This window comes from Acanthisitta chloris, unplaced genomic scaffold (genome assembly GCF_000695815.1).
Source record: "Acanthisitta chloris isolate BGI_N310 unplaced genomic scaffold, ASM69581v1 scaffold11977, whole genome shotgun sequence".
Taxonomy (NCBI): domain Eukaryota; kingdom Metazoa; phylum Chordata; class Aves; order Passeriformes; family Acanthisittidae; genus Acanthisitta; species Acanthisitta chloris.
The window spans coordinates 3,408-28,250 of NW_008684338.1; the positions used below are offsets into that span (position 1 = coordinate 3,408).

General features: G+C 38.2%; 1 protein-coding gene across 1 annotated transcript in view; it reads right to left on the minus strand.

Annotated features, from left to right (window-relative positions):
- Nucleotides 1-5,007: 5,007 nt before the first annotated feature.
- KHDRBS3 (KH domain containing, RNA binding, signal transduction associated 3) overlaps nt 5,008-24,843 on the minus strand; it is a gene marked incomplete at its 3' end in the record, with an annotated part of 29,795 nt that continues 9,959 nt past the window's right edge. Inside the window, exons 4-6 of the mRNA XM_009079298.1 lie at nt 19,254-19,361; nt 17,717-17,909; nt 5,008-5,090 (exon numbers count right to left, since the gene is read on the minus strand). Coding sequence (XP_009077546.1) covers nt 5,008-5,090; nt 17,717-17,909; nt 19,254-19,361 — 384 coding nt within the window. The remainder of the gene's footprint in view (nt 5,091-17,716; nt 17,910-19,253; nt 19,362-24,843) is intronic.

Genomic DNA, 24,843 nt, shown 5'->3' on the forward strand with positions numbered 1-24,843 from the left:
TAACTCTCTGCAGCATCTGTCACTGCTATGAATGGTTGATCATAAGTACCTCTGTAGTCATCTCAATGCTATTAAGCAGATGGCAGTGCTAAATCCGAATGATGTAGTACATCTCCCTGGTGGACTTTGTTTCCATACACTACCATTATTCTACCATTCCTCAGTGATAAATCTTATGCATTCTAGAGAACATTAAACAGTGAGCTGACAGTGACAATTGATTTATTAGCATCCATTTCCCTTTGCCATATTATTGTCTTCACAAACACTTGTGCAGATCATGTATGGAGTCACTAAGGGACAAAAGCACTTTGGCTCAATTTGAAACAGATTTGAGAGATTTAAAGTAACTAGATTTTTTTACTTCATGCTGAAAATGTTTAAACTGAGCTACAATTTTGAATGAAGACCCAACAAAATGCTCCTGCTTCTTCCACAATACTATTATGTGAATTTTCATAATAAAATTGGACTAGCATTAACATCAGGCCATTAAAACACCCACTACTTTCTGCAATAAATCCAATACAGACAGGTTTGGAAGTCCTTTAATAGTGAGCTAAGTTGTTTAAGGATGCATATGTGTTGGTGAGGGACACTGACAAGTCTACATGCATCTGATATAAACAGCATCAGCATCAGGAGTCAGGAGTTTGGCTTTCACACTTGCAATACATATTTTAGCACAAGAGCTTGACAAGGTTTTTGGCACACAACTGCACATGTCAATCATTACATACACATACAGAAGGAATTTCATGAAGGAATTCCTGACTGCATGACATCCCCTTGACTGCATATCATATACTAAATCTTAACTGTGTATCATGGGCATCTAGTGATAGGACAAGAGGGGACAGTTTTAAACTAACAGATTTGGATTGGCTATTAAGAAGAAACTATTTATTCTGAGGGTGGAGGGGCACTGGAACAGGTTGTCCAGAGAAGCAGTAGATGACTCATCCCTGGTAGTGTTCAAGGCCCTTGTGAGACCTCACCTGAAATACTGTGTGCAGTTCTGGTGTCCTCAACATAACAAGATGGAACTGTTGGAGCTAGTCCAGAGAAGGTCCACAAAGCTGATAAGAGGACTAGTGCATATCCCCTATGAGGACAGGCTGAGGAAGTTGGGGCTGTTCAGCCTGGAGAAGAGAAGATTGTGTGGAGACCTCAGAGCAACTTTTCAGTATCTGAAGGGCCTACAAGGGAGCTGGAGAGGGACTCTTTATTAGGAACTGCAGTGATAGGACAAGGGGTAATGGGTTCAAAATGAAGGAGGGAAAGTCTAGGTTTGATGTGAGAAAAAGCTTTCTACTCTAAGGGTTGTGAGACACTGGCACAGGTTGCCCAGGGACATGGTACCTGCCCAACCCTGGTGGTGTTCAAGGCCAGGCTGGATGAGCCTTGAGCAACCTGATCTAGTGAGGAGGTGTCCCTGCCCGTGGCAGGGGGGGTTGGGACTAGATGATCTGTAAGGTCCTTTCCAAACCTTAAATACTATGATTTTAAGATGGATGGAGCTTGGTGCAACCTGGTCTAGCAGTGTCCCTGCCCATGGTAGGGAGGTTGAAACTAGATCATCTTTAAGATACCTTCCAACACAAACCATTTTATGATCTATGAAGTGCTTGCTAGCCTTGGATTCTCAGAAATTGAGAAATATTTTGTTAATTTGAGATGGCTTTTTCTTTAAAAAAAAGTAAGACTAAGCAGGCCAGTTGATTAACCACTCACAGTACAGATAAAAATATCACCTAATAATCCCTCTGCAAAACACTATGCATATAATTTATTCACATCTCTTCTAAATATCAGTTAAGATATATAGTCAAGCTCAGTACAGCTCCAAGGGATATTTTAAGTCTTTTTGACCATAAAAAGGAATTCTGTTAGAAGACATCCTGAAGCACTATTTGGAGCTTTGTTACATGAACAAACAACTGTGTATAATAAAACATTCTAAAGGAAAACAACCTTTTTTATAGGATTACAGGGCATTAAGATAGATGAGAACTCAGAAAACCCTTATTTTTCTCTCCCTGTTAGTGCTGTGATCGCTTTGAACAGCACCAAGATGGCCAAGTATGAGAAAGGATAGTGTCACCCAATGTCAAATTAAGTGCCATTAAACTTGTAACCACTCCCAATTTGGTATCAGCAAGCAGTTAATATACAGAAAAGAATTATTATTTGCTCAGCAAGCAAAGTCTCAACTACCTTAACACACAAATACACATTTCTATTTTTCATATCTGAACATGTCAGTCATCCTAGTCCATTTCAGATTTGGCCATTTCTGGGAAAAACTCTTGAAAAGTCAAAATAAAAAGCAATAGAGAGTGCTGTACTGAATGGTCTGATTTGGAGAATGTACTCCTGTGCACCAACAGCAAAAGATGTGCTGTTGTGCAAGAATTTACAGATCTCCAAAATATCTACAGATATTTCCAATTCTATTGAAAGTTTCCATGTTTAAGAGAGGAATCACTAAAATAAGCAAAACCTTAAAACCAGAAATTAATCTTTCAACTGTCTACACCATATCCTACTATGCACACTTGCAAACATTACAGTGTTCCTGCAATCAAACTTGGTTATATACTAAAAACTACTGCAAATAATTTAATGAGCAAAGTCATTCTTGGTTTACTAGCTATTTCTCAAGTTTCCTCTTTAATATACAGTATCATTAATAGCATAATATTCCAGACAAATCAGTACCACAAGACACATTCAAAATACTATTACTTCAATATTACTACTTTCAACTTAGAAAAGAAAAGAAGTTATTTCCACATGCTAGCCACTAAATGATGCATTTTAAACACATGAATGTGCAAATGTGCAATTTCTTTCCATGCTTTATGAGGGCAAAATATTGAGAATGATATAAGGATAAACTATGAAAACAATGCACTTTTCCATAATTTCCTATGTAGTAAGGACATTGCAATGCACCTAAATATGATAAGCATCTCATAGTGGTTACATAACGTCATTTTGCAATATGGGCTACTATTTGATATTCAGATTTAAGATAGAAATGCTGGTCTAGGTAGCTCAGATGGCTGTTTATAGTCATTAGCTTTTGCTTGCCAATACTCTCCTAAAAATCTTTTTGCCAAGCTGGAAAATATGCCAGAAAATGAGTGTTGATATACTAGGGAAATGTGCAAGTGACTTATTTCTTGTTTTCTTTTACAACGGCATGCTTCATAAAATTAGGGGAAAAAAGTTAAGTAACTATTTTCAATCTATATGCAACCTAACTATCTATTTTGAAACTACAGACAAAATACACAGTCATTTTATAAGTATCTCCTTCTAGACAGCTAAGGACATGCACATATACCTAAGAACATTATACATATTCTTATGTATGAAAGCTTTACAAGACCAATTTAATTTCTGGGGAAATTTGCTTTCTTCCTGATTTTACTTCAAGGGAAGGATATCTTAGTGAAAGTCTTCTTAACTTGGAAAAATAAAATCAAATCCAAGTAATGTTTGGTTTTGGCTCAGGCAAATGACTTTGTAATGAAGTCCAAATGTTTGCGTGCAATAAACCCGTTTACCAACACTAGAAGCAGTAAACCAGAACAGAATTACCAACATAAAAGTTGAGGACTACTCTGGCAATTTTCTTCTGGGAAAAAAAATAAATCCATTACCAGCAGTTGCTCTCAAAATGTAACACTCTACAGAGTCTCATATTTTGGAGGTCCTACACTGCTGGTTTCTTAAGTCTCATTATTTTTACCAATTTTCAGTAGCTTACCAGACTCTGTAGGAGCCATGTATTATCAGAAAAAAGGTTATTTCGTTCTTTCAGTTCTCAACAATAATGACACTTGAACTTTCCACTACTCTTTTTCACACTGCCTAAGTTGCTGAACACAAAAATATTCATTTACACAACAAAATTGAACTTGGGTGTGACAATGCTACAGCAAAGCAGATGCCAGGTGTAAACAGCTTTCCTCAATTTTGCTGTGAACAGTTCTGTACTATTTCAGATAAGGCTGCATTGTACATCTTACACATTTAGCAGAAGGTAAAACAATCTAAGGAGCATCTATTTATCAGCATCTACATACCTACCAACATCTCCCTCTCCTACTGCCATCGTCTTCCAGTGGGTGAAGTTTGACACTCATCAACCCAAATAACCAAAGCAGTAATGCAAAACTCTACTATTTTATTTTAAATATCTCTGAAGATTGTTGTTTCAACCATTTTAACTTTTTTTGCCTGCAGAAGCCTGGACAGTGAGGAGTTAAAACATTGCTCCTGATGACCATTCAAGTGGGCAAGATAGAACAGGATGTGCCTGGGGGCCAAACAAAGGTAGGGCAGCACCTGCTTGGAGCCAATTTTCCTGTTCAGGTCCATGGTGACCACACAACATACAGCACAAGCACAGTAGCAGGGTCAAGGAAGAGCATCAAAGGGATTGAAAGCATCAGGGACCACAAAGCACCACCAACTCTTTTTGGGAACTTTCCATCATAAGACTGTGCATACCCCAGTGTTACATCAGACACAAAGAATTCACCCCCTGGGGAGGGATCTAGGTGTTCCCATGCTAATTTTAATGCATATAACCCGATAAACCTTTTGCTTTATGGTTTTTTTTTTGTTTCAGGTTTTGTGTTTCAGATGATTTAATAACTTTTCAAGTTTGTTTTACTCCTCTCCCCTTCTTGTCGTCTCCTCCATCCAAAATGAATCTGAATTATATTTTCCTGAATTTCCTGAACTTTCAAAAACTTCCTGATTTATGATTTGGCATCATAAAAACTGTTTCAAATTCTCAGTTCTGTTTCTTCTCAACTACTCAGAAACGTAACATGTGATACTGAAGACAAACAACACTGGGGGTTATTTCCAAAAAGCCTCTCAAAATTTTTGCTCTTAAAAGGACCCTTTGAATTTCATCTTCAAGTAAAACTAACCTGCCAACCATAGAATATCTCAAATGCAGTTAGAGCTGATTTGGAAGCTTACCTTTGTGCTTGAGTGCTATAGCTGTTATCATAGGAATCATAGCTTTGTTCATCGTAAGCAGCCCCATAACCATCATCGTACTCCTGAAATGATATAGAAGAAAGATAATATTAACCATAAATACACTCCAGAAACAAAGAAGTAGCTTAGTTCTAGACAGGAAAGACAGTAAATTCCTGAAATGCATTTGACATGCACACACCACAAAATGGCAAGATCTTAATATCAGTAGAGACTATTTCCATCTACAAATCTAGGACCATAATTTCTTCGAAGGTGTTTTAACTATTAGTGATGTGCTTCAAAAAGATTTGGTTTTAGTTACCGATGGCTTGTGCAAAGACAATGCAAACATTTCATGCCTCCATGATCCTGAGTTTAAGAGCTATCAATCTTCAAGAAAACTGAGAAGCATCTCAGGAATCAAAACATCTGAGTAAATATTAAGTAACTGACTTCGGTAGCTGACTTATTTCTGGAAAATAAATTCAATATTCTATGTAGACTACAGACAGGAAAGATGCTCCCTAGAGATAAGACTAGTAAGAATGATGGTTTCACTACTTTAAATGCCCTATGCAAACTCTTCAATTTGAGAGATTTTAGCAGCCATTAAGGAAATACAAGTAAAGACTTCTAATTCCTCTCCACATTCTGCACACAATTTAGGTATACACTGTAGTAACACTCTTCCCAAAACAGCACTGTATTTGACGACCAATTTGAATGAACTACTAACTCCAGCTACAAGACAAATTTAAGGTAAGAACAAGTGATAGTCATGCTGTGTTTTCCCAGAGAAGGATGAACCACAGAAACCCAAAAAACTCTCATCAATTTACTGTTTTGTCCAATAATACACCTAAGCTAAACACAGGAAAAGTAGAAATGGCACATCCTTTGTATTGATTCCTAAGAAATACTGATATCCAAATCCTATCCAAATATGCCAAATACGTCAATGGATATTTAGGGGTATCTTGTCCAGTTTTTCCAGATAAGAATAACCTAATGAAGACACTTTGAAGACTAGAGGACCCAGAGAAATTAAAATTAGGCATCATATCATATATATGGTGTTTTCTGAACAAGTGTATCAAACCCTAGCAACGTAAGGATAAAATCTCATGAAAGAACCATTTCCAGGAGAAAGAACCTTTAAGAATCTTTCATCAACGACAGGAAACAAAACCAACCAGCAGTATCAATTAAAATCGGGATGACAAATGATGGATTGCCCAACTCTAGTAGCAAACATCTCCAATGATGGGAATCTGACAGCTTCTTTGGCATGGTAAGCAAAGCTTTCTACAGGGGAAGCCAGTGACATCCTCAAAATAACTGACAGGAAACTGAATTTCCTACGAATTTTTAACAAGTTTTTCAGTCGCTTGAAACTGCTTATGGGAAAAGCAGGCAATCTGCCCAGCACTATGGCTTCACCACTGTTAGATCAGTGCACGATTGTTTCCCAGCAGTGATGAGGAAACTGGTGTCTATGAATATTTGCCAGCACAAATGAGTGAGTCCATTCATTGGTCTGGAAGAAGAAACTAAGATTCTAGTCATCTGTTGCATGGAGATCCATAGATAAACAGTCCCACTTGAAAAGGAAATGCATTTTCTTTCAGTAATTCACTGCCCCGAAACTAAAGATTAAATGTTTTTAGCATTTTGTTGCCCATCAGATATGGATTTTTCTCGATAAGCCACAGACTAACCCCCAAAACCACTGCCTCCTGGCAGTTAGACCAAACAACCATTTTATTACTTACTGATGCAATACACAAACATCTGTTAACAATACAGACTTTGATCAACAGCAGAACCTGCCTGAGTCAACTTCTTTGCTCTGTTCCAGAACATTTACATGACATTTGGTCTCCTCTCAGACTCCCCCAGCTGTGAAGCAGCCATCCCTAAGACATGCTTCCACACGTCCTTCAATCAGTGCACATCTAGCAGTGGCAACAAATGAAATCAGAGGACTGACCTTCTAACATGATGGGAAAGCTTTGCCACTAAGGAGTGACTGGAACACTCTTAAGCAGTCAGTCCTATTATTCACATTTACATTAACTATTTTACTAAAAAAGGTTGATCATGAAAACAGGAAAACAGACTACTTAGAAGTCATGGTGTTTCCATGACTTTTTGAAGACAACAGAACAAAGTAAATTTGAAATAGGAAGACCTTTCATGAGATGCACAGCAAACAAAAACAAAAATTGGGAAAGGTCCATGCTATATCAGACTGAAGTGTCTCTAGTATTAGCACTTCTCTTCCCAAGAATTTTTTGCCCAGAACTCATTACTGTTCATCACTTTCTGTTAGTAAGTTGACAACGACTGAAATTAAGCCTGGCATTACAGTATTGTTGAAGGTGTCTCTTAGCCTTGAATGGAAAGATATGTGGTTTGCAGTTTATATGTAGGACTCTGGTCATTTAGAATTAAAATCATCAACTTGTGTTGTTACAATTACTATAATCTGCTTAAATAGATCAAATCCTTTTTATTGCTGTATTCCATAGAATGGTTTGGGTTGGAGAAGACCTTAAAGATCAGCTAGTTCCAACATCCCTGCCACGGGCAGGGACACACCTCACCAGACCAGGTTGATCAGGCCCTCAACTGAACCTGGTTTTGAACACTTCCAAGGATGTGACACCCACAGCTTCTCTGGGCAACCTGTGCCTCACCACACTCAGTGTAAAGAGCCTTTTCCTAATATTTACAGTTATAAACCAAATGTTTACACTAAAACCAACATAAATATGTGCAAGATGCTCCAAAAACAGAACAAGTTTGCTCGCAATGCCTTTTACTGTTAAGAGAGAAGAGACTCAAATTCCAAAATATGTTTACTGTGCACAATTCCCTCGAAGTAGCAATTAGGCATGGGCAGCTGAAATATGTTTCAGAGCTTTCCCTGAATTAGGTCTGACAGTATTTGCTCTTAGTCTTACAGTATTTGAAAACTTTCTCTTTCAGGAGGTTACAAATAAGGTCAGCCAAGGCAGAATGTTGTACATTTTAAATTAAATCCACACTACTTGAGTATTTTCTTTCTGAATCAGACCTCTTGTGCCTTCAGTAAATGTTTTCTTCAACTTTATTTGGTATTTAGGTGAAATATTCTTGGCCATCTGGTATGTTTTAGTACTGCAAAATATAATGCTAACTTAAATAACTACAGTTTTACATATATATATAAGGAAAACAGAGCATATACGCAGATATATCCTGTACTTAAACACATAATTGTACCAAGTATAAGCATGGATTTCTTTCTATATACTACAGGAAAAATTACACCTTTGTAAGAATCTTTTAATTGCATTTTTCCTGCTAGTTTTTCAGCATCTTTCACATACTCCTAAAAGCTTTTATTTTGACATTTAAAGTCATTATACTTCACATGGATGACAGTGTCTATTCCAATTACATAAATCTATAAATAGCTTTTCCAAAAGGTACTCATATCAAAAGTTTACTGGCAAAGTTGTATTTCCTCTCCCACTCCAAAAACCAAAAGCCCAAACAAGATCCTATCTTCACCCATGAACAGAAGCATTTTCTGTTATTCATTATTCTCCTTTTCAGGATAACCTAGAAAACTAACACTTCCCAGATTTAGTCTGATCAAAAGGTGACAAGCATGCTGTACAGTTTGTGCTTACAACAGAAATGTAGAGGGGAAAAAAGAGCTAAAAATAATTAAATCCTCTTAAAATATGGGTATTTACCACCCAATATTTGAAATGTCAACCAGGAAGGTATCAAGAGTGCCTGTTTCGACTTCAGGCTTAAGAATCTTCCCCAAAGGAACAGAAGAGCTGGAGTTACAAGACAGATCTTCTGAAAAGAATATGAAATTGTGTAAAATCTCAAATCTTATTAATGAACTCCTTTATTAAGCCAACCTATAAGCATTTCTTCCTAAAGAGCTTTTGCCTGCAGTGGTCTCAATGACAGTGCCTGCAGCTGATACAAATCCAAAGAGCAGCACCAGTAACAGTAATTGCTCAGTGTAAAGCACAGACATTTTTCATGAGCAGAACCAAAGGCAATGTGTAAATATGCACCCTTCAAATACATTAAGTTATTATCACAGGTCAAAAAACAGTAGAAAGCAATCTTTGCCAAAACCTCTGCACTACCCAAAACATAAATCATGCTAAGCCTTGCTCATCAGTGCTTCTTTCTAATTAGAACTGTACTCTAAACATATCCTTGTTGGTGGGGAATGGGAAATGGTGGCATTATATTATAATCTGCTGGCAGTAACAATGGCAGACTTGTCTTTTTCTTTGAAAGACTGCTCATTTTCCCTTAAGAGAGTCCAAACACAAACAGGAAGAAAGAAGAGGGTAAAAATGACCTTTAACAAAAAGGCCTTTTGCAGTGCTGGAAAAAAATAATCATGAAATCAATAAGAAATCAATTTTCCAGCACTTCCCATCTAAGGAAATTCATCCAAGGGAAAAATTAAGGCTGTTATCACTACAACTAAAATGTTGATTCTTTTCCTCATCACTCTCTGAAATTAATATTTACACCAGTATTTTCTCACGAAATACTGGAGGAACATATTCCTCTTAGATAAAAACTATCAAATTAAAAATGCTTGTGCAGAGATTAACTTGTAAGGGAAAACACAAAACATCAGTGCAGTGAAGAAATTTTTTTGCAAATTAGAGTTGCAGAGGGAAGAAACAGCCGTTTTGTTACATGGAAATAACATCTCCCCATCATTTAATCAACAGGAATATGGGGCAATCAAAACAAATATGGGTAGCTACTACCATCTAAAGTCTGAGTGCTAACATTAAGGACGTTAGCAGCAAACATGCACAGACTGTAAGCTCCTATTTTGGAGATTTTCATCTGTTTTCATCTAGAAGGAGCCTAGTGCACATTCAACCAGAACAAATAAGGTATTCCTGGAAGGAGAGATGTACTAGTGGATTGTTTTTCATGCACCAAAAAAACCCTGAAGAGTTGCTAATGAATGTAGGCAGTAACATTTAAACAAAATTACAATCAGGCCAAAACAAGTCTGGTTTTCTCTATACAACAGCAGGGAGCAGTGTCAGAATCAGAGGGACAACTCATGCTCACTCAATAATACCAAGTTTTAGATAAGCAGCTCAAATTAAAATACTTTTTAACAGAGTAGTCAGGCATTGGAATGTGCTGCCCAGGGAGGTGGTGGATTCACCATCCCTGGAGGTTTTCAAGATGAGACTGGATGTGGCTCTCTCTTAGTGCCGTGGTCCAGTAACCATGGTAGGGGTGGATTTGATGATCTTGGATGTCTCTTCCAACCTGGTTGGATTTTTTGATTTTATGATACTTGGAAAACACAGTGTTCTATATGCAAATTCATAGGTGAACTTTGAGATAGGCAAGTGGAAAAACTTTTCAGCCTTTTCCCCAAAACATTCCACTGTTTCCACAGACAATGTCGTCCAAGTCTTTGAGAAAATGGAAGCATTTTCCATTCTCTCTCCATCTCATCCTGAAAACCTCAAAAAAGGTAAAAGATTAAAAAAAAAAAATTACTGAAGCGCTTAAATTTGAAATGTTACTTTTACATTTATATCTTCTTGCTTGTTCTATTTAGCATGAAAAAGAACACTGGGGAAAAAAGCCAAGAAATAATGTTTTCATTTTGCAAACTTGCTTTCCAAAGTCTTCTGTGAATTCACTCTGACTTTAAGAATAGTCCCAGCACTTTTGAAAAGCCAGAACTTAATAAACACATTGCTTAAAAACAGGCACAATACCTAAGTGGAAACCACATTATTCACAGAACAGAGGGAGAATGGACAAAAGATCATTTCTTAAACACTGAATCTACTTCAAGCCTTTTTCCAGAATCCAAACAAAAAGCTTCACATTCAAAACAACTATGCAAATAAAACCACTGATTTAAAATGCTGCTTGTTATTACGAAACTATCAACATTCAGAAGACCAAGGCAAATTAAGACATGGTGCAAGTCTGGCAAAGTGACTTTGAAATTACATTTGAACTCCATTCAAGAATTTAAATTCTTTTCAAAGTCTTTTGTCATCTGGACCAGCCCTTTGTCTTCACCTAGTATTTTGCTACCTCAACTCCAAGAAGCATTCATTTGTAAATAAACTTGGGCTTTTTTTCATATGATATACAGAGTTTTTGCTCTTTTCTCCTATATATCTTTCCTTCTTCAACCACAAACAGCAAGTGAATGTTAATGAGAAAAATCTCCTTTAAACAGTTCACCGTGCAAAATCAGCAGTATATTAATAGCTTCAAGAAATTGCTTCCACATTAATCCTTATTTTCAGTTTTTCAAACTCTAAACTAATTATGATCTCAATAAGGAGACAGGGAATTCAAGCTCAAGGCTGGAGATTAAAACAGAATTTCCACTAGCTTTCTAAGAAAAGCTATAGGTTTTTCACCTGAACAGACTCTCAAGCATGCTTCTCACTAAGGATACCTACATGCATATTTTAAAATAGTCATTAGGATCATGAAATGAATTTGTTCATAGACATTCAACCAAATAGCACTTGTGAACCAACTTCCCCAAGGTCTTCCCATAAATTTGTAGGATTTCTTGCAAAATCAGAAGGACAGAAACCACTACTCCCTACACTGTGTATGCTGGGACAGTGTCCTGATGGTCAGCACACCATCTCCAGAGAGAACCAAGGGAAAATGAATACCTGCAAGAGGAATTTGAACTGCAGACCTTCCACTACTGGAAAAATACTGAGGTCTCAACTGCAGAGAGACACAGAACACCACATCATCTGGTCGTTATTTTGAGTGAGATCCTCTCAGACAGGATGGTATAGTAATGTCTTCTGGGTCTTGCCCATTTCTCATGGAAAACAATACAAACAGTCTCCTACTCTTGTAAGATCTACAATATATATGCACTTTACTGTATATATAGTATAAGCATAATGCAGACTTAGTATGGGAATTACAATCTCAAGTCTGAAGCACTGCTTTGTTCATCAAGAAAAGCAGTGCATTTCTGGAAATAGCCAGAAATTAACACCCCAAGTTTTAGGGCCTTGCAGAATTGGGAAGTAATTAAATGTAGGTTTTAAGGAGTAGATTCTGAAGTTTATCAGAATTTTTGCATCCCACTGTCCTGTACATCCTTCTGAGTAGCTTGTATCTGTATCCTTGATTTAAAATAATCTTGACATTTAATTAGAAATAGTTTATAATGTTCTTTAAGTTACAAGTTACTTAACATTAGAAAGGCTCCCTTGGTCTCTTATTGGTAGACATTCCATCTTACTTCCTTTTTTTATTACACAAAACAATGTCATTGAAGCATTCTAATAGGAGCATTACTGCTAGAAACTCCACATGTGGTCAGCCCATTAGAAAATCTGCCGTCGAGGCAACCCTTGTCTCAACACAAGAAAACACCAATAAAATTGCCACAAACAGAAATAAAGATCTGCCACAAATTTCCCTCAGGACTAGGAGAAATATTTAGATCCGATTGCTTTCCAAAGTAGTATTGAAACAAGTCTTGGCCATAACATTCTAGATTGACAAGTTTTATTTTTCAGTGCAGACACTCCACACTGCCACAGCAACAGGTCTTAAATCCGTGTTTAAAGTCCAGTTCTTAATGCCTAAAAATCTGATTATGAACCCAGATAAATCTCATTTTTGCATTTGACACACTTTAGCAGCCAAAAGAAGACTTGACATGGCATTGCAGATATATTCATGCAACATACCGAAATGAAATACTGACAGGATATTTGTGGAATGTTTTCCTTTGCAAAATGGAAACAGCAGCATATAAAAATCTACTCTTAAAAAGCTTCAGTTCCATTGCTGTGTTACTAATTTGGAAAAGCCTTGAAGCCTTCAAGTTGGTAAGAAGAGAACAACAGGAAAAGGCAGAGTAGCAACTGTTACTAGACAAACTGAGACTGAACAGTTCTGTTCTAACTTGTGTTTGAACATTTGCTAAGATTTGACAGTATTAAAGAGCAGTGAATTGCTAGCACGCTATCTAATTTCCATAATTTTCAATAAGCAAGAAAAGTTTAACACTTTCAGCTAGTAAAGTACTATTTCTATTTCTTATCTTAATGAAATAAATTGTCACCTTAAAAATACATGAAAATATTTTTATCTCCTACACAGTATAGTTGAATGAGTAGGGAAAACTTGCATACAATTATGAGAAAAATGTCTGTGAAACCTTCTAACTGCTTCAATAAATGTAGTATCTACCTAGTACGGTTTCCATTATCCAAGTATTATAAAACTAATCCTGGCCATGCTTCACACATCATATTAGGCTTTCTCCTGACCTGAGCAGTTGAGGAAATAAAAATGGGAGACATGTTAGTCTTCCAAGAAAGTTTATCACAGTCAGTAGTGAGCTTAGAAGAGCTATTATAAACGTAGCTGGCTGCAGAGGCCTGAACTTTTCCTATCTAAGCTGATGCTACAGCTATTAAAGAAACAGCCTTCAGAGAAAGTGATAAGGAACTGTCATTTAGTAGCTTCAAAAACTTCATCATGGTACCGACAATATGTTGAGGTCCCAAGCTGAATGAGTATGGGGGCTGAGACACATGTGAGACTGGCAACAGTGGAGTGGAAAAACTAGTTATATTGAACTGGAAAAACGTGCAAATATTGCTGCTAGTTGTTGGGAAAGGGAAAGTTCCTCGCAGGGAAGCAAGCGGCCGACTCCGCGTGGGTGATAAAGCAAGCTCCGACTTTATTGTCCAACAGGCTCTGTTTTTACACAGTGTATGACAAGCATATAACTATCAATCATTTATAATTGGCTAAGCTCTAAAGATAGCATTCAGGTACTCTCCCTACTTGCAGCTGCAGCTGTGAGGATTACCTCTTACTTTCTCAGGCTTAGCTGCATTCCTAGCTGTTTGTCTCAAACTTGTTTGTCTCACCCTCAAGGGCAACTTGCCCCTACCATCTGCCCAGCTGAGTTACTCCCTATCCATATATAAGTTACTATCTCCAGAGCCTTGCTTGTACACTGCATTCCCAGGTGCATTCCCAGGACTGTGTCCATGCGTTCCCAGGGGACTGTGTCCTTGCACTTTTTAGCCTTCCCCAGGTGCATTCCCAGGATTATGTCCCCGCTCTCTTAGCCATTCTCCAACAGCTAGTCTGGTATGTTGTGGGACTTCCGCAGAAAAAGCCAAAGCATTAAAGAGCCAGCATTACCAAGAAAGCTGACAGAAGCAAGGCAGCCTACTCTGAGTAGAGCTTTCTGTAGTTGGTAATGCCTGGAAAACTTCCCTATGGACTTAAAGCACAGGACAGCAGTGGTCACCTAGTTTTGTTGACCTTGAGCCCACATTAAAATGCATCTAAACTCAAATTTATGACTTTTTGCCTGTGGCATAATTTTTCCCATGTGAGACACTGCCTCCAGAATTAACCCTTCCAATTTTTCAGAATGAAACAGGTATTCCCCTTCACATTTTGATCTTATCTTTTAGAGCTACTTAATCAAGACGAGGAAACAGAGATATCAGGATCTGTGGTAGGCAGAACTGCGTAAGTTACTCATAGATGTTAAAAATTCATTGGTCTCAAGGACTATGGAAAAAGCGAGCAAAGGGAGTGAAGGAAAAGGAAGGTTGCTTGCAATTCACTGTCTGTCACAAGGTATACCTAACAGCACTGCAGAGGAAATGGGCAGGGACTTTATGTACTGAAAACCTTTGAGATACTTCGTGGTTGAAGGCTTCCATCCAACATACTCTTTGCTTCCTCCAGAACTTGAACAATTTCACATTATTTTAATGAGTACAAAGCAGAGGCTTGTAAGCCTAAGGGACCAAAAACCTTTATGAATCCAGACTTCCAAGCCTCAATAGAAAGCCTTCTTGTGGTGGGTTAACCCTGGCTGGATGCCAGGTGCCCACACCAATGCCACTCTAACACTGCCCTCCTCAGCTGGACAGGTGAGAGAAAAAATAACAAAAGGCTCATGGCTTGAGATAAGGGCAGGGAGAGATCACTCAGCAGTGACTGTCATGGGCTAAACAGTCCTGACTGGGGGAAATAAGTTTATTTATTACCAATGAAATCAGAGCAGGATAGTGAGAAATAGAAACCAAATCTTAAAACACTTCCCCCCCACCCCTGCCTTCTTCCCAAGGCTCAACTTCACTCCCAAATTCTCTACCTCCTCTCCCACAGCCCATGCAGGGGGACAGTAAGTGGGAGCTGTGGTCAGTTCGGCACACATTGTCTCTGCCACACCTTCCTCCTCAGGGACAGGACTCCCTTACACATGTGCTCAATGTGGGTTCCCTCCCATGGGAGTCAGTCCAACACTTCTTGATCATGGGAGGCACACATTGTCTCTGCCACACCTTCCTCCTCAGGGAGAGGACTCCTTACACATGTGCTCAATGTGGGTTCCCTCCCATGGGAGTCAGTCCAACACTTCTTGATCATGGGCCCTTCCCTTGGGCTGCAGTTCTTCATGAACTGCTCCAGCATGGGTACCTTCCCATGGGCTGCAGCCCTTCAGGAACAGACTGCTGCAGCATGGGGATTTTTTCTCCCTTAAACACATTACCTCAGAGGCACTACCACCACTGCTGGGTTGTGTGGGGATTTTTTCCCCCTTAAACACATTACCCCAGAGGCACTACCACCACTGCTGGGTTGCTTGACCTTGGCCAGCAGCTCCACCTTGGAGCCAGCTGGCATTGGCTCTGCTGCACATGAAGCTTCCAGAACCTTCTCACAGAAGCCACCCTGCTACCAAAAGCTGGCCACACAAACCCAATACACTTCTAAAGGCTGCTCTGCAACCTCTCTAGATATCCTACTCTCCAAAGCTTTGATGTAGGTTAAAGTAACTCATGATACCCCCAGTCTTATTGACAGCCTCACTCTACAGACACTTGTCAAACAGCAAGACCTTATTCTGCTCAGGCTGATAAACTAGTGCTTAACATTATATATAGCTAAACAGGAATTAGTAAGGAAAGGGCAGAAATAGTACTGACCACTACCATGCTACCTTAACCTGTAAATGATACAAGTTAAGGCACTCTGGTAACATACTGCAAATAGGTAAAAAATACCATGCAATAAATCTAACACTGAACGTGCAATACAGCAATGGTTCATGTCCTAGCTAAACTTTATTCTAAAGAAGCTCCATTTTAAAAAAAGAAGACAAAGCACAGTACTTTTAAAATGGACCAGCTAGCACTGCTTTATTAATTACAGCTCTAAGTGTATCTATCCCAGTTAAGCTATCTTGTTTAGAAGATATGTGAGCCAGTTCTAGAGAACATTCTTTATAGAAGTTATTTAGCACAACACTTTCTTTACAGTGCTATTTTCTAATTATTCTCTCAGAAGTAAAGCATACATCAGGATACTGACTCAAACAGCTGTTATTTTCATGCCACTTCTATATACACACTATATATAGCAGATTATATATAAATATGAAGTTACTCAAAGAGGTTTATTTTCTACCACATCATCATGTGTTCTACAGTGCATGTCCTGGAAACAGGCCTGGAAATGAGGACTGAATCCTTTGAAAGCACTGTGAAAGAACTACTTATTTGCAGTACCCACCTCCACTAGTCAATTATAGCCAGGGGAAATTTAGACATTGTTCAAGTACTATTCCTCCAAATTCATCAACTACATTAACTTCTGAATTGTGCAGTTATATGCATAAATGTTTATGGTAATCACATTTATCTTATTTCTGCATAAAGCTGTATTATATAGAAAACTGGGTTTCTTTCCAAAGGACAGAGGTTGAGATTTGATTTAGAGGGTTTGGGTGGGGGTCACTGAAAGAAGAGAAGGTAGGTGAAACAGGTTGAGAGAAGCAAAAAATGTCTAAATAGCCATTTTCTGGAACTCAAAACTCCTTTTTTTGCTAATCTAAACCACAAAATCCAGACAGACTTGGCTGTAAAGAGGGCAAAGTAGAAGCTTTAACATATATAAAACATGAAAGGCATTGTCCTCAAAGATATTGTTTTTCTATAAGATTAAATCCATTTTTATGACTACAGTTTTGATTTAATAATCTTTATCTCACTGCTCTAAGTTCAATTTAAGTTTACCCTAACATTCATAACTGCATAATTTGTCATATACAACATAAAAGCATTATGATATGACTTTTAATGTTTAATACACTAAAATCAAGATAAATACATATGCTTATTGAGATACACTGTACATTGTTAAAATTTTAGGATCAGTTCTGAAGCTTTCATAAAAATATTTTATTTGTCTAATCATTGAACAGCTATATGACCATGAAGATAGGGTTAGGAAGAAGAGTATAACATTCTGTTTTAGTTGAGAATTAAAAATCTACAACATAGTAGTTTTTTAGATTTTTCTAAAGCAGAAACCTAATATAATACATTTAAGAGGTCCATAACTATTTTGCCAAGTGCACTGTAAATGCCTTTATGGTAGTGTGTATATATATAACCTGAAGTTTTTTTAACACAAAAAAAGTTCATGTCTGAAAAGGTGAGAAGAGATGACACCATTTGCTACACATGCTGGGTGCAAGACTTAATTAGGCTATAAATAAAGATACTCTACAGAGTTCTGATGTAACAGTTAGGTTCATCCCTCCAAAGTTATGCACTTTATATATGCACATGTCAACAGCTTGACTTACATATTCCCCGTATGTCTCCTGTGCTGGGGGTGGTGGCAGGGGCCTGTAGCCTGCAGGTGGAGGTACTCCTCTTGCTCTGGGGGCTAAAAGTCCACGGCTACGACTGACTGGTCCTCTACTGGGAGGCACTCCCCTGGGTGCTGGTGCCCCTCTTGGTACTCCTGCTGGTGGTGGAGGAACTCCCCCACGGCCCCTGTGAACACATGGATCACTTACCATTATACATCATACCCTTGGCCTCCCTTTGAACAGCTCCCTCCCCCACACCATGACAATTTTGCTTGGCTAGAGACAGAAAGTCTAAATGAGACTTAGAGTTTGTCACTTTTCTATATGGTTCAACCCAATTACATACATTATGCAAAAAATGCAGAAAGATACAAACTAGACATGGGATTCAGCAATCAACTTCACAGTGGCTTGAGCCATTCTCACATACAGACACACCCAAAACAATTTGCTGGAATCAACTTCACTAGAATTTGACTTCTAGTATGTGAAAACACAATGATAGAATAACAGATTAATTTGAAGGTGTCAGGCTATATCCTACTCAAACCCTGCACAGAATTGGTTGCAGGTCTCTCCTAATCCCGTGCAAGCTTCTAAACACAACCCAAAAATCACACTGCACGTGAAACATTGAGTGGGACACAAAAATAACACTTTCTTCTGGTTCTGAAGAGATTTCCAGCTGTTGTAGGAAACATCTGAACATGTAATAAGTGTGCAGGGTGATTATAGGATATAACCTGATGTTCTGTAATTATTCAAGAACAAGTAGTAACAGTATATTTGGTTTAAAAGTTCTGAAAAATGATAAGCATTAATTTGCATTCCATTACTTTGGCCACTAAACATATGGATGAAAAATAAGACCTAAATCAAAAGTTTTCAAAAACATTTGATCCATTTGGAGGTGGTGTTTCCCCCTGCCTCCCTGTAGTAAAGGGAGAGACTTGGAGGTACAATCTGAGAAATTTGCATCATTTAGTCTCTTTTAAACAGGATATCTAAAATATTGCTAATGGACATCTCCTTTTAAAGGAGATTATTTTACTCTAAGGACTACAATTGAGTTTAAATGACTGCTCTGTAGGCATATAGACTTGTTCCAAGGAAGTCAGACTCTTATTGTATACTCTACCAAAGCACAAGCTCTACAATACTTTTCTATCCATTAAGCCATTATCTAATTAATCTCAAAAGTAATAATTGAGTGAAAATACTCCTGATTTCATTAGAAATTTCCAACTTAAACAATAATAAAAAGTAAGATCCAGATTTGCCCTTAAGATTTCCTATCCCATTTCAACTAAGTCATGTAATTTCTCATGGGTTAACTTATCAGAAAACAAAGCAATAATTTTATCACAAACTATTAGTATTTGAAAAATTGCATCACTGAACAAGGAATGCAAAAATGTAAAGATACAATCAAGATAGATCTTATTAATTCTAATTACTGATCAAAACACAGTCACAAAGTATTTTAAACAAGCCTAGAGAGTAAGTGATTTAAAACTGTGCTTATTACTTGGTTTTGGCTAATCTGTAGAATGCCTCCTCAGGACAGGGTACCAGCTGCTTATTTGACTTCATTGTAGTGGGGGCAGGGGTGAGCAGTGAAGTTCCCAGACACAGCCTGCTGAAGTAATATAAAGAAATAGCAAATGTGATACTTTCCAAGTGAAGCCAAAGAAAGGGAAATGAACCTACTGGCATAGACAATAGTCAATACCAAGTAAAAAAAAAAAGTCAATAAAAAGATTCAAGAATCACTAGGCATAATCGTCAGGGCATCCTTCAGACAGGGTGCAAGTGAAAGCAGCAGGAAAATGGGACATGCTAAAAAACATGGAAAACCATTTGAGGGAGGGGAAAAAAAAGTACAGTTTTTTGAGTCAGCATAGATTTATTCTTGAGGAGTAATTAGAACAACAGATCCATGTGATGAGGTCTTTTCTGCATTTCAAGAAACAGTTAATAGGATCGGAATGGTGATGGGTGGGAAACAATATTTATCTTATGAGATCATTTATGATCTTATCGTAAGTGTTTCAAGAGTTACTGTAGGAGGAATGAACAATCTGAGATGTATAGTTCTGTATTACACCACTCAGATGGCTACTGCACCAGGCTGGAGGAGACCAGAAAGGCAGTGAAGAAACCCAGTGACAGGAGAGTTCAATCACCAGTATGCAGATTTGATTCATATCGGTGTATGAAGCTAAGAACAAATTTTTAGAAGCTGTAAATTCAAAAAATTACCAGGAAACTGAAGAAGCTTGGCTGACATTAACAATGAACAGAAACTCAAAAATATTGAGAAACCACTTGAAAAGGAACCTTTGCATACCTTTGCAAAAACAACAGATCAGTTCAGGTATTGCTTAATTTGAAAAGGGCAGCTACACAAATTATGTTTAAAAAGGTTTAAAAGAATAAAATACATATACACGATATGGGAGGACAGAAATCCCATGGGAAATCAGAGCAAATACATAACAATTGTCAAAAAAGAAAGCTTAAGAAAAGGCAATATGAGCTCGGTATGGCTAGAACAGGTTTTAGAAGAGGTATCACTTGAAAGCTGAACCTAACTCTAACCTCAAAGGAAAAAAACACTAATGAAAATACTCAGAAAAGCAGGTCAGAGATAACTGAAACCCTTCAAATGTTCCAGAGTCAGGAAATCTACCAGTGAGCCTAAGTCACCACTGCTGAATAATGTTTACATAAATTAGGCAACTATGTATTCATGAAGTTTTTTGCTACACAATCAAAAAACACTGGTCAAGGTTCTCATGCTAGAACTGTTCTTGCAGCAATCCATTAGATTGTGCTACTGTTTTAGAGACAAACTGCAGAACAAAAGGAGAAGTACTTGCATTATCTTTTTATAAACTGCAACAGGGGTTATGATGCCTACTCTTTAATCTGCAGTTGAATCCCAACCTGAATGTCTTGGAAAGGAAAACAGCAAAAAAAGGCCCAGATTATAAGAAAGAACATGTGGGAGCTAATACACACATATATATTTATATATCCTAACATTATACAGAGTAATAGGTTCTGCACTATCACTACCCATAGAACATCCATAATTAAGACTGGCCCAGAGGTCAAGAATTTTAGAAAATACAAAAATACACACAACTTTATTTACCCAACTAAGTGTATTCAGAGTCTTGTTCTCCAATTTGAAAAACGCATAAAAGAACTGGAAGTACATCAAAAATGACAGTCTATCACAGATCACATATCAGGAACAATTTAGGAACTTCCATACCACAAATGACAACTGAGGCTTATCTGATAGATGCAACAGAAACAAAGGAATGGAGAAGGCTGTGGGGTACCCTCATCACAGTCTACAGCTTCCTCAAAGGAGGTAGCAGAGCAGAAAGTGCTGATCTCTGGTGAGCAGAGAAGATAAATGAAGCTCCATCAGGGGAAGCTCAAATAGGACATTAGGAATAGGGTCTTCACAGAGAGGATGGTTGGGCACTGGAACAGGCTCCCCAGGGAAGTGGTCAAGGCACCAAGCCTGACAAGAGTTCAAGGAGTGTCTGGACAACACTTAAGTGATATGGTTTCATTTTAGGCAGTCCTGTGAGGAACAGGGAGTTGGACTTGAGCCTTATGAATCCTGTCCAACTTCAGACATCCTAAGGTACATAAGTAATGATTCATCAGTCATTTCCAATGTAATAAACAGGGGATATCAACATGCAAGGATAGAATATCAAACCAGACTGCCTTGAAGCCTGAGCCACTATGACTGCTCCTATGAAATGCCATCACTGAATGACAGAATGGTTAAGGTTTGACAGCACTGCTGGAGGGCATCTGATCCAACCTCCTGCTCAAGTAGAGCCAGCCAGGATCAGCTGCTCAGAACCACACCCAGGTGGTTGGTGAATGTCTTCAAGGATGGAGACTCCACTACCTCTCATGTACCACTGTCCTGTCACTGGGCACCACCAAAAAGAGCCTTCTCTTTTCTAGGCTGAACAGTCTCAGCTCTCAGACTTCCCACAGAAGAGATGCTCCATACCCTTCATCTTCATGGCCAGACAGTTCATTATCGAATGCTATCAAGCATGACTTCCCCTTTGTGAATCCATGTTTACTCTTTCTGATGACCTAATCTCCTAATCTCCATGACTGTCCAAAGACTTAACACCTGCCAGCTCCCTCAGTACTCAGGGCTGCATCCCACCAGAGCCCATGACTGTCTTCTTCCAGCTTGCTTAGCTGCTCTCTAATATGATCCTCTCCCATCAAGGTTATGCTTATCACCTTGTCTTTCAGTCCCAGGATTTCAGAAAGCCCCTCTAATAGTAAAGACTGAGTCCAAGATGTCATTAGGTACCTTACTCTTGTCTACACCCTGTACCACCAGGGCCCCTGCTCCAATTAGCAGTAACCCCTCATTTTCTCTAGTCTTCCTATTCCAACTTAAGTATTCATAGAAGCACTTCTTGACTTTGATATCCCTCACCACCTCACTGATGACTCCTGCAAGTCATCTCACTTCATGCTGATGCAGCAGATGTCTATTCATTAGAGCCAAAACTGATGCCCCTAAGGCAGCTTCATCCCCACACATCTCAAAATTCTCATCTTCTCTCTATACTTCAGTTAATCCTTCCACACCTCTCAATTCTGACCCACCTTATCTAACCTTGTCTGCCATTTCACTCCTTTATAAGTTACACGTTTCTCCAGGTGCTTAATGCTGGATTATTTTTTTTTTTGATGGGTGAGGTGTCTTTTTTGCTTTTCTTTTCGTTTGGGGGTTTTTGTCTGTTTGTTGGGGTGATTTTATTTTTTAAGGAAAAGCTTCATTCACAAATACTTAAATGTAACCCACTACTACCAGTAAGTTTAGTGAATGTACTAATATACTTCCCTTTCTATCCTGGATATTTAGTGATTTGCAAATATACACAGCATGCTAGAAGTCAATCCCTGTGGCTATTTAGCAGCTTTTGAAGTAGATTTCCCACAGTTTCTCCACATATTCCATGTTGCATCTACCATTTCTGATTCAATGAAAAATTATTCCTTTGGAAATCCTGTTCTTTCACTTTCCTGGGCTTTCCCTCTCCTAATCAATTGCTTTTGAGGGGTATCCATCTGTTTCACAAGTCTGAAGAAACTGCACAGAGGCTCTTTTCTCCACCTTTTCTTCTACAAGTATCTCACCTATAAATTCAAAAACCTTGATGCCTCTGCTAACATGTAGATTCTACTCATTTCCCTCAAATCAAGACAGCTCAGCTCTGTCTTGTCACACTCAGATCTTACCATCAAATCAAACTCATCATGGCTCCTAGACCATCCAAATCTTGCACTGCAGCTCAAAATTCAGCAGCCATCACCAGCTCTCCTTGTCTTTGCTAAAAGCCTACAACTAGCTTAATTTTCTTTATAAAAACTCTTTTGTCAGTCCATAACAGCCTTGACTACCTCCTCATATTCTGAAATAATGGCAAAAAGACCTTTGTCATGTTTTCCCTCCTTGCTTCCATGCTGTCACCTCTCTCCCTTTCATAAGTCTTTTGAATGTACTCTAGAGCCCAGTACCCATAAGATCTTGTTTTACAGTGTGGACACTTCAAATATAACCAGGCTAATCGCATACACAAATGGGCACTGAACCTGCCACATCTCCATCCTCAAGCTTTTTGTATACTTTGATTGTATAAATACTTTGAATCAAAGTTCAAGTGTCTTATTTTCAGGATATGTTAAATAAGGTCCTTGCAGTAATCCCTCAGATGCAAATACATGAGTACTGAAGCATCACAGGGGACACTACTGTTTGGTTTCTTTTTTGATATATTTCTAAGAAAAAAAATCTACTCCTCTACTCCTCCAGTATGCTACCAATAATCTCAGTTCTTTGGATGAGGGAAACCCTGTTCTTTAAGTACCTATTAACTGTATTTTCTCCTAAACAAACTCTAGTAGTTAGTAAACACTCAGCAAATCCCACCTTCTAGCCAGTTAGCTATTATTGTCACTTCCAGACACTTTAGCAACAAAGTGATCATCTATTTCTATTTGAAAACAGTAATACATATGTCCATTTTTCAATTTTGTGAAAAATAGGAGATTTTATCACAAACAAGCACAGTGAACATAATAGCAGCTTCAACTAATATTACTTTTGTGCTACAGAATCTTTAGCTCTTCACTACCTACAAGTTCTCAACAAAATGTTGAGACACCTTTCACTACAATGTCAACACATGATCAGAAATCTCAATTGACATTTTGGTTGTGTCATCATTTATATTGCACTGATTCAGGGTGGGAATACACCAAGGCACTAAAGAAACACTGATTCTGAGAGAGTTAAGTCTTCCAGCTTCTCACCACAACAGCATCACATTAAACACCATAGATTCTCTAAGCTTGCTAGCATGATAAATTAAAAAGCCACTGATATGATCATTTTATACAGCTGCCTCCTAAAGATTTAAGAGCAAATGTCAGCATATAATAACAAAGGCATGAAAACCAGACTTTCACCACTATCCTTTCTTGTTGTGCAGAAGGGACAGGTATGCCAAAATAGGTTAAATGCCCAGCATAAATGCCACAGAAAATTAGAGTATTGTCATTACATCTGAAGGTCATCTTTTACAATATTAGGGGGAAAAAAATGGGGACAAGGTAAGGGAAATGAAGCATCTATATGCTCCAAGATTAATGAAGAGAAAAAAACATTCCTCAGGTAAAGCTCACAACACACAGAGGCAACCCTTCTAGAGCAAATCCCATCCACTCACCCCCAAATCTTATTTGCCTTTAGAGTCATAAAAATTCAGTCAAGCAAATCTGGAACAAGCCAGGAAAGCAATCAAGAGTTACCAAGTCACAACTATTAGAAAATTACTTACCACATACAGGAATACCTGTGCACAAGCCAAGAATTTTTGCATGCAAGCACAAATACATTGTTTTCTAGAAAACAGAACTGTTATGGAGCTAAAAACACACTTGACAAGATGCATTATCTCCAGTTTCAACACGTGATAAGGAGCAAAAAGGCATATATTGGTACTTTTTTTGAAGTCAAACTATTCAGGAGTAATAAAGGAGTAACATTT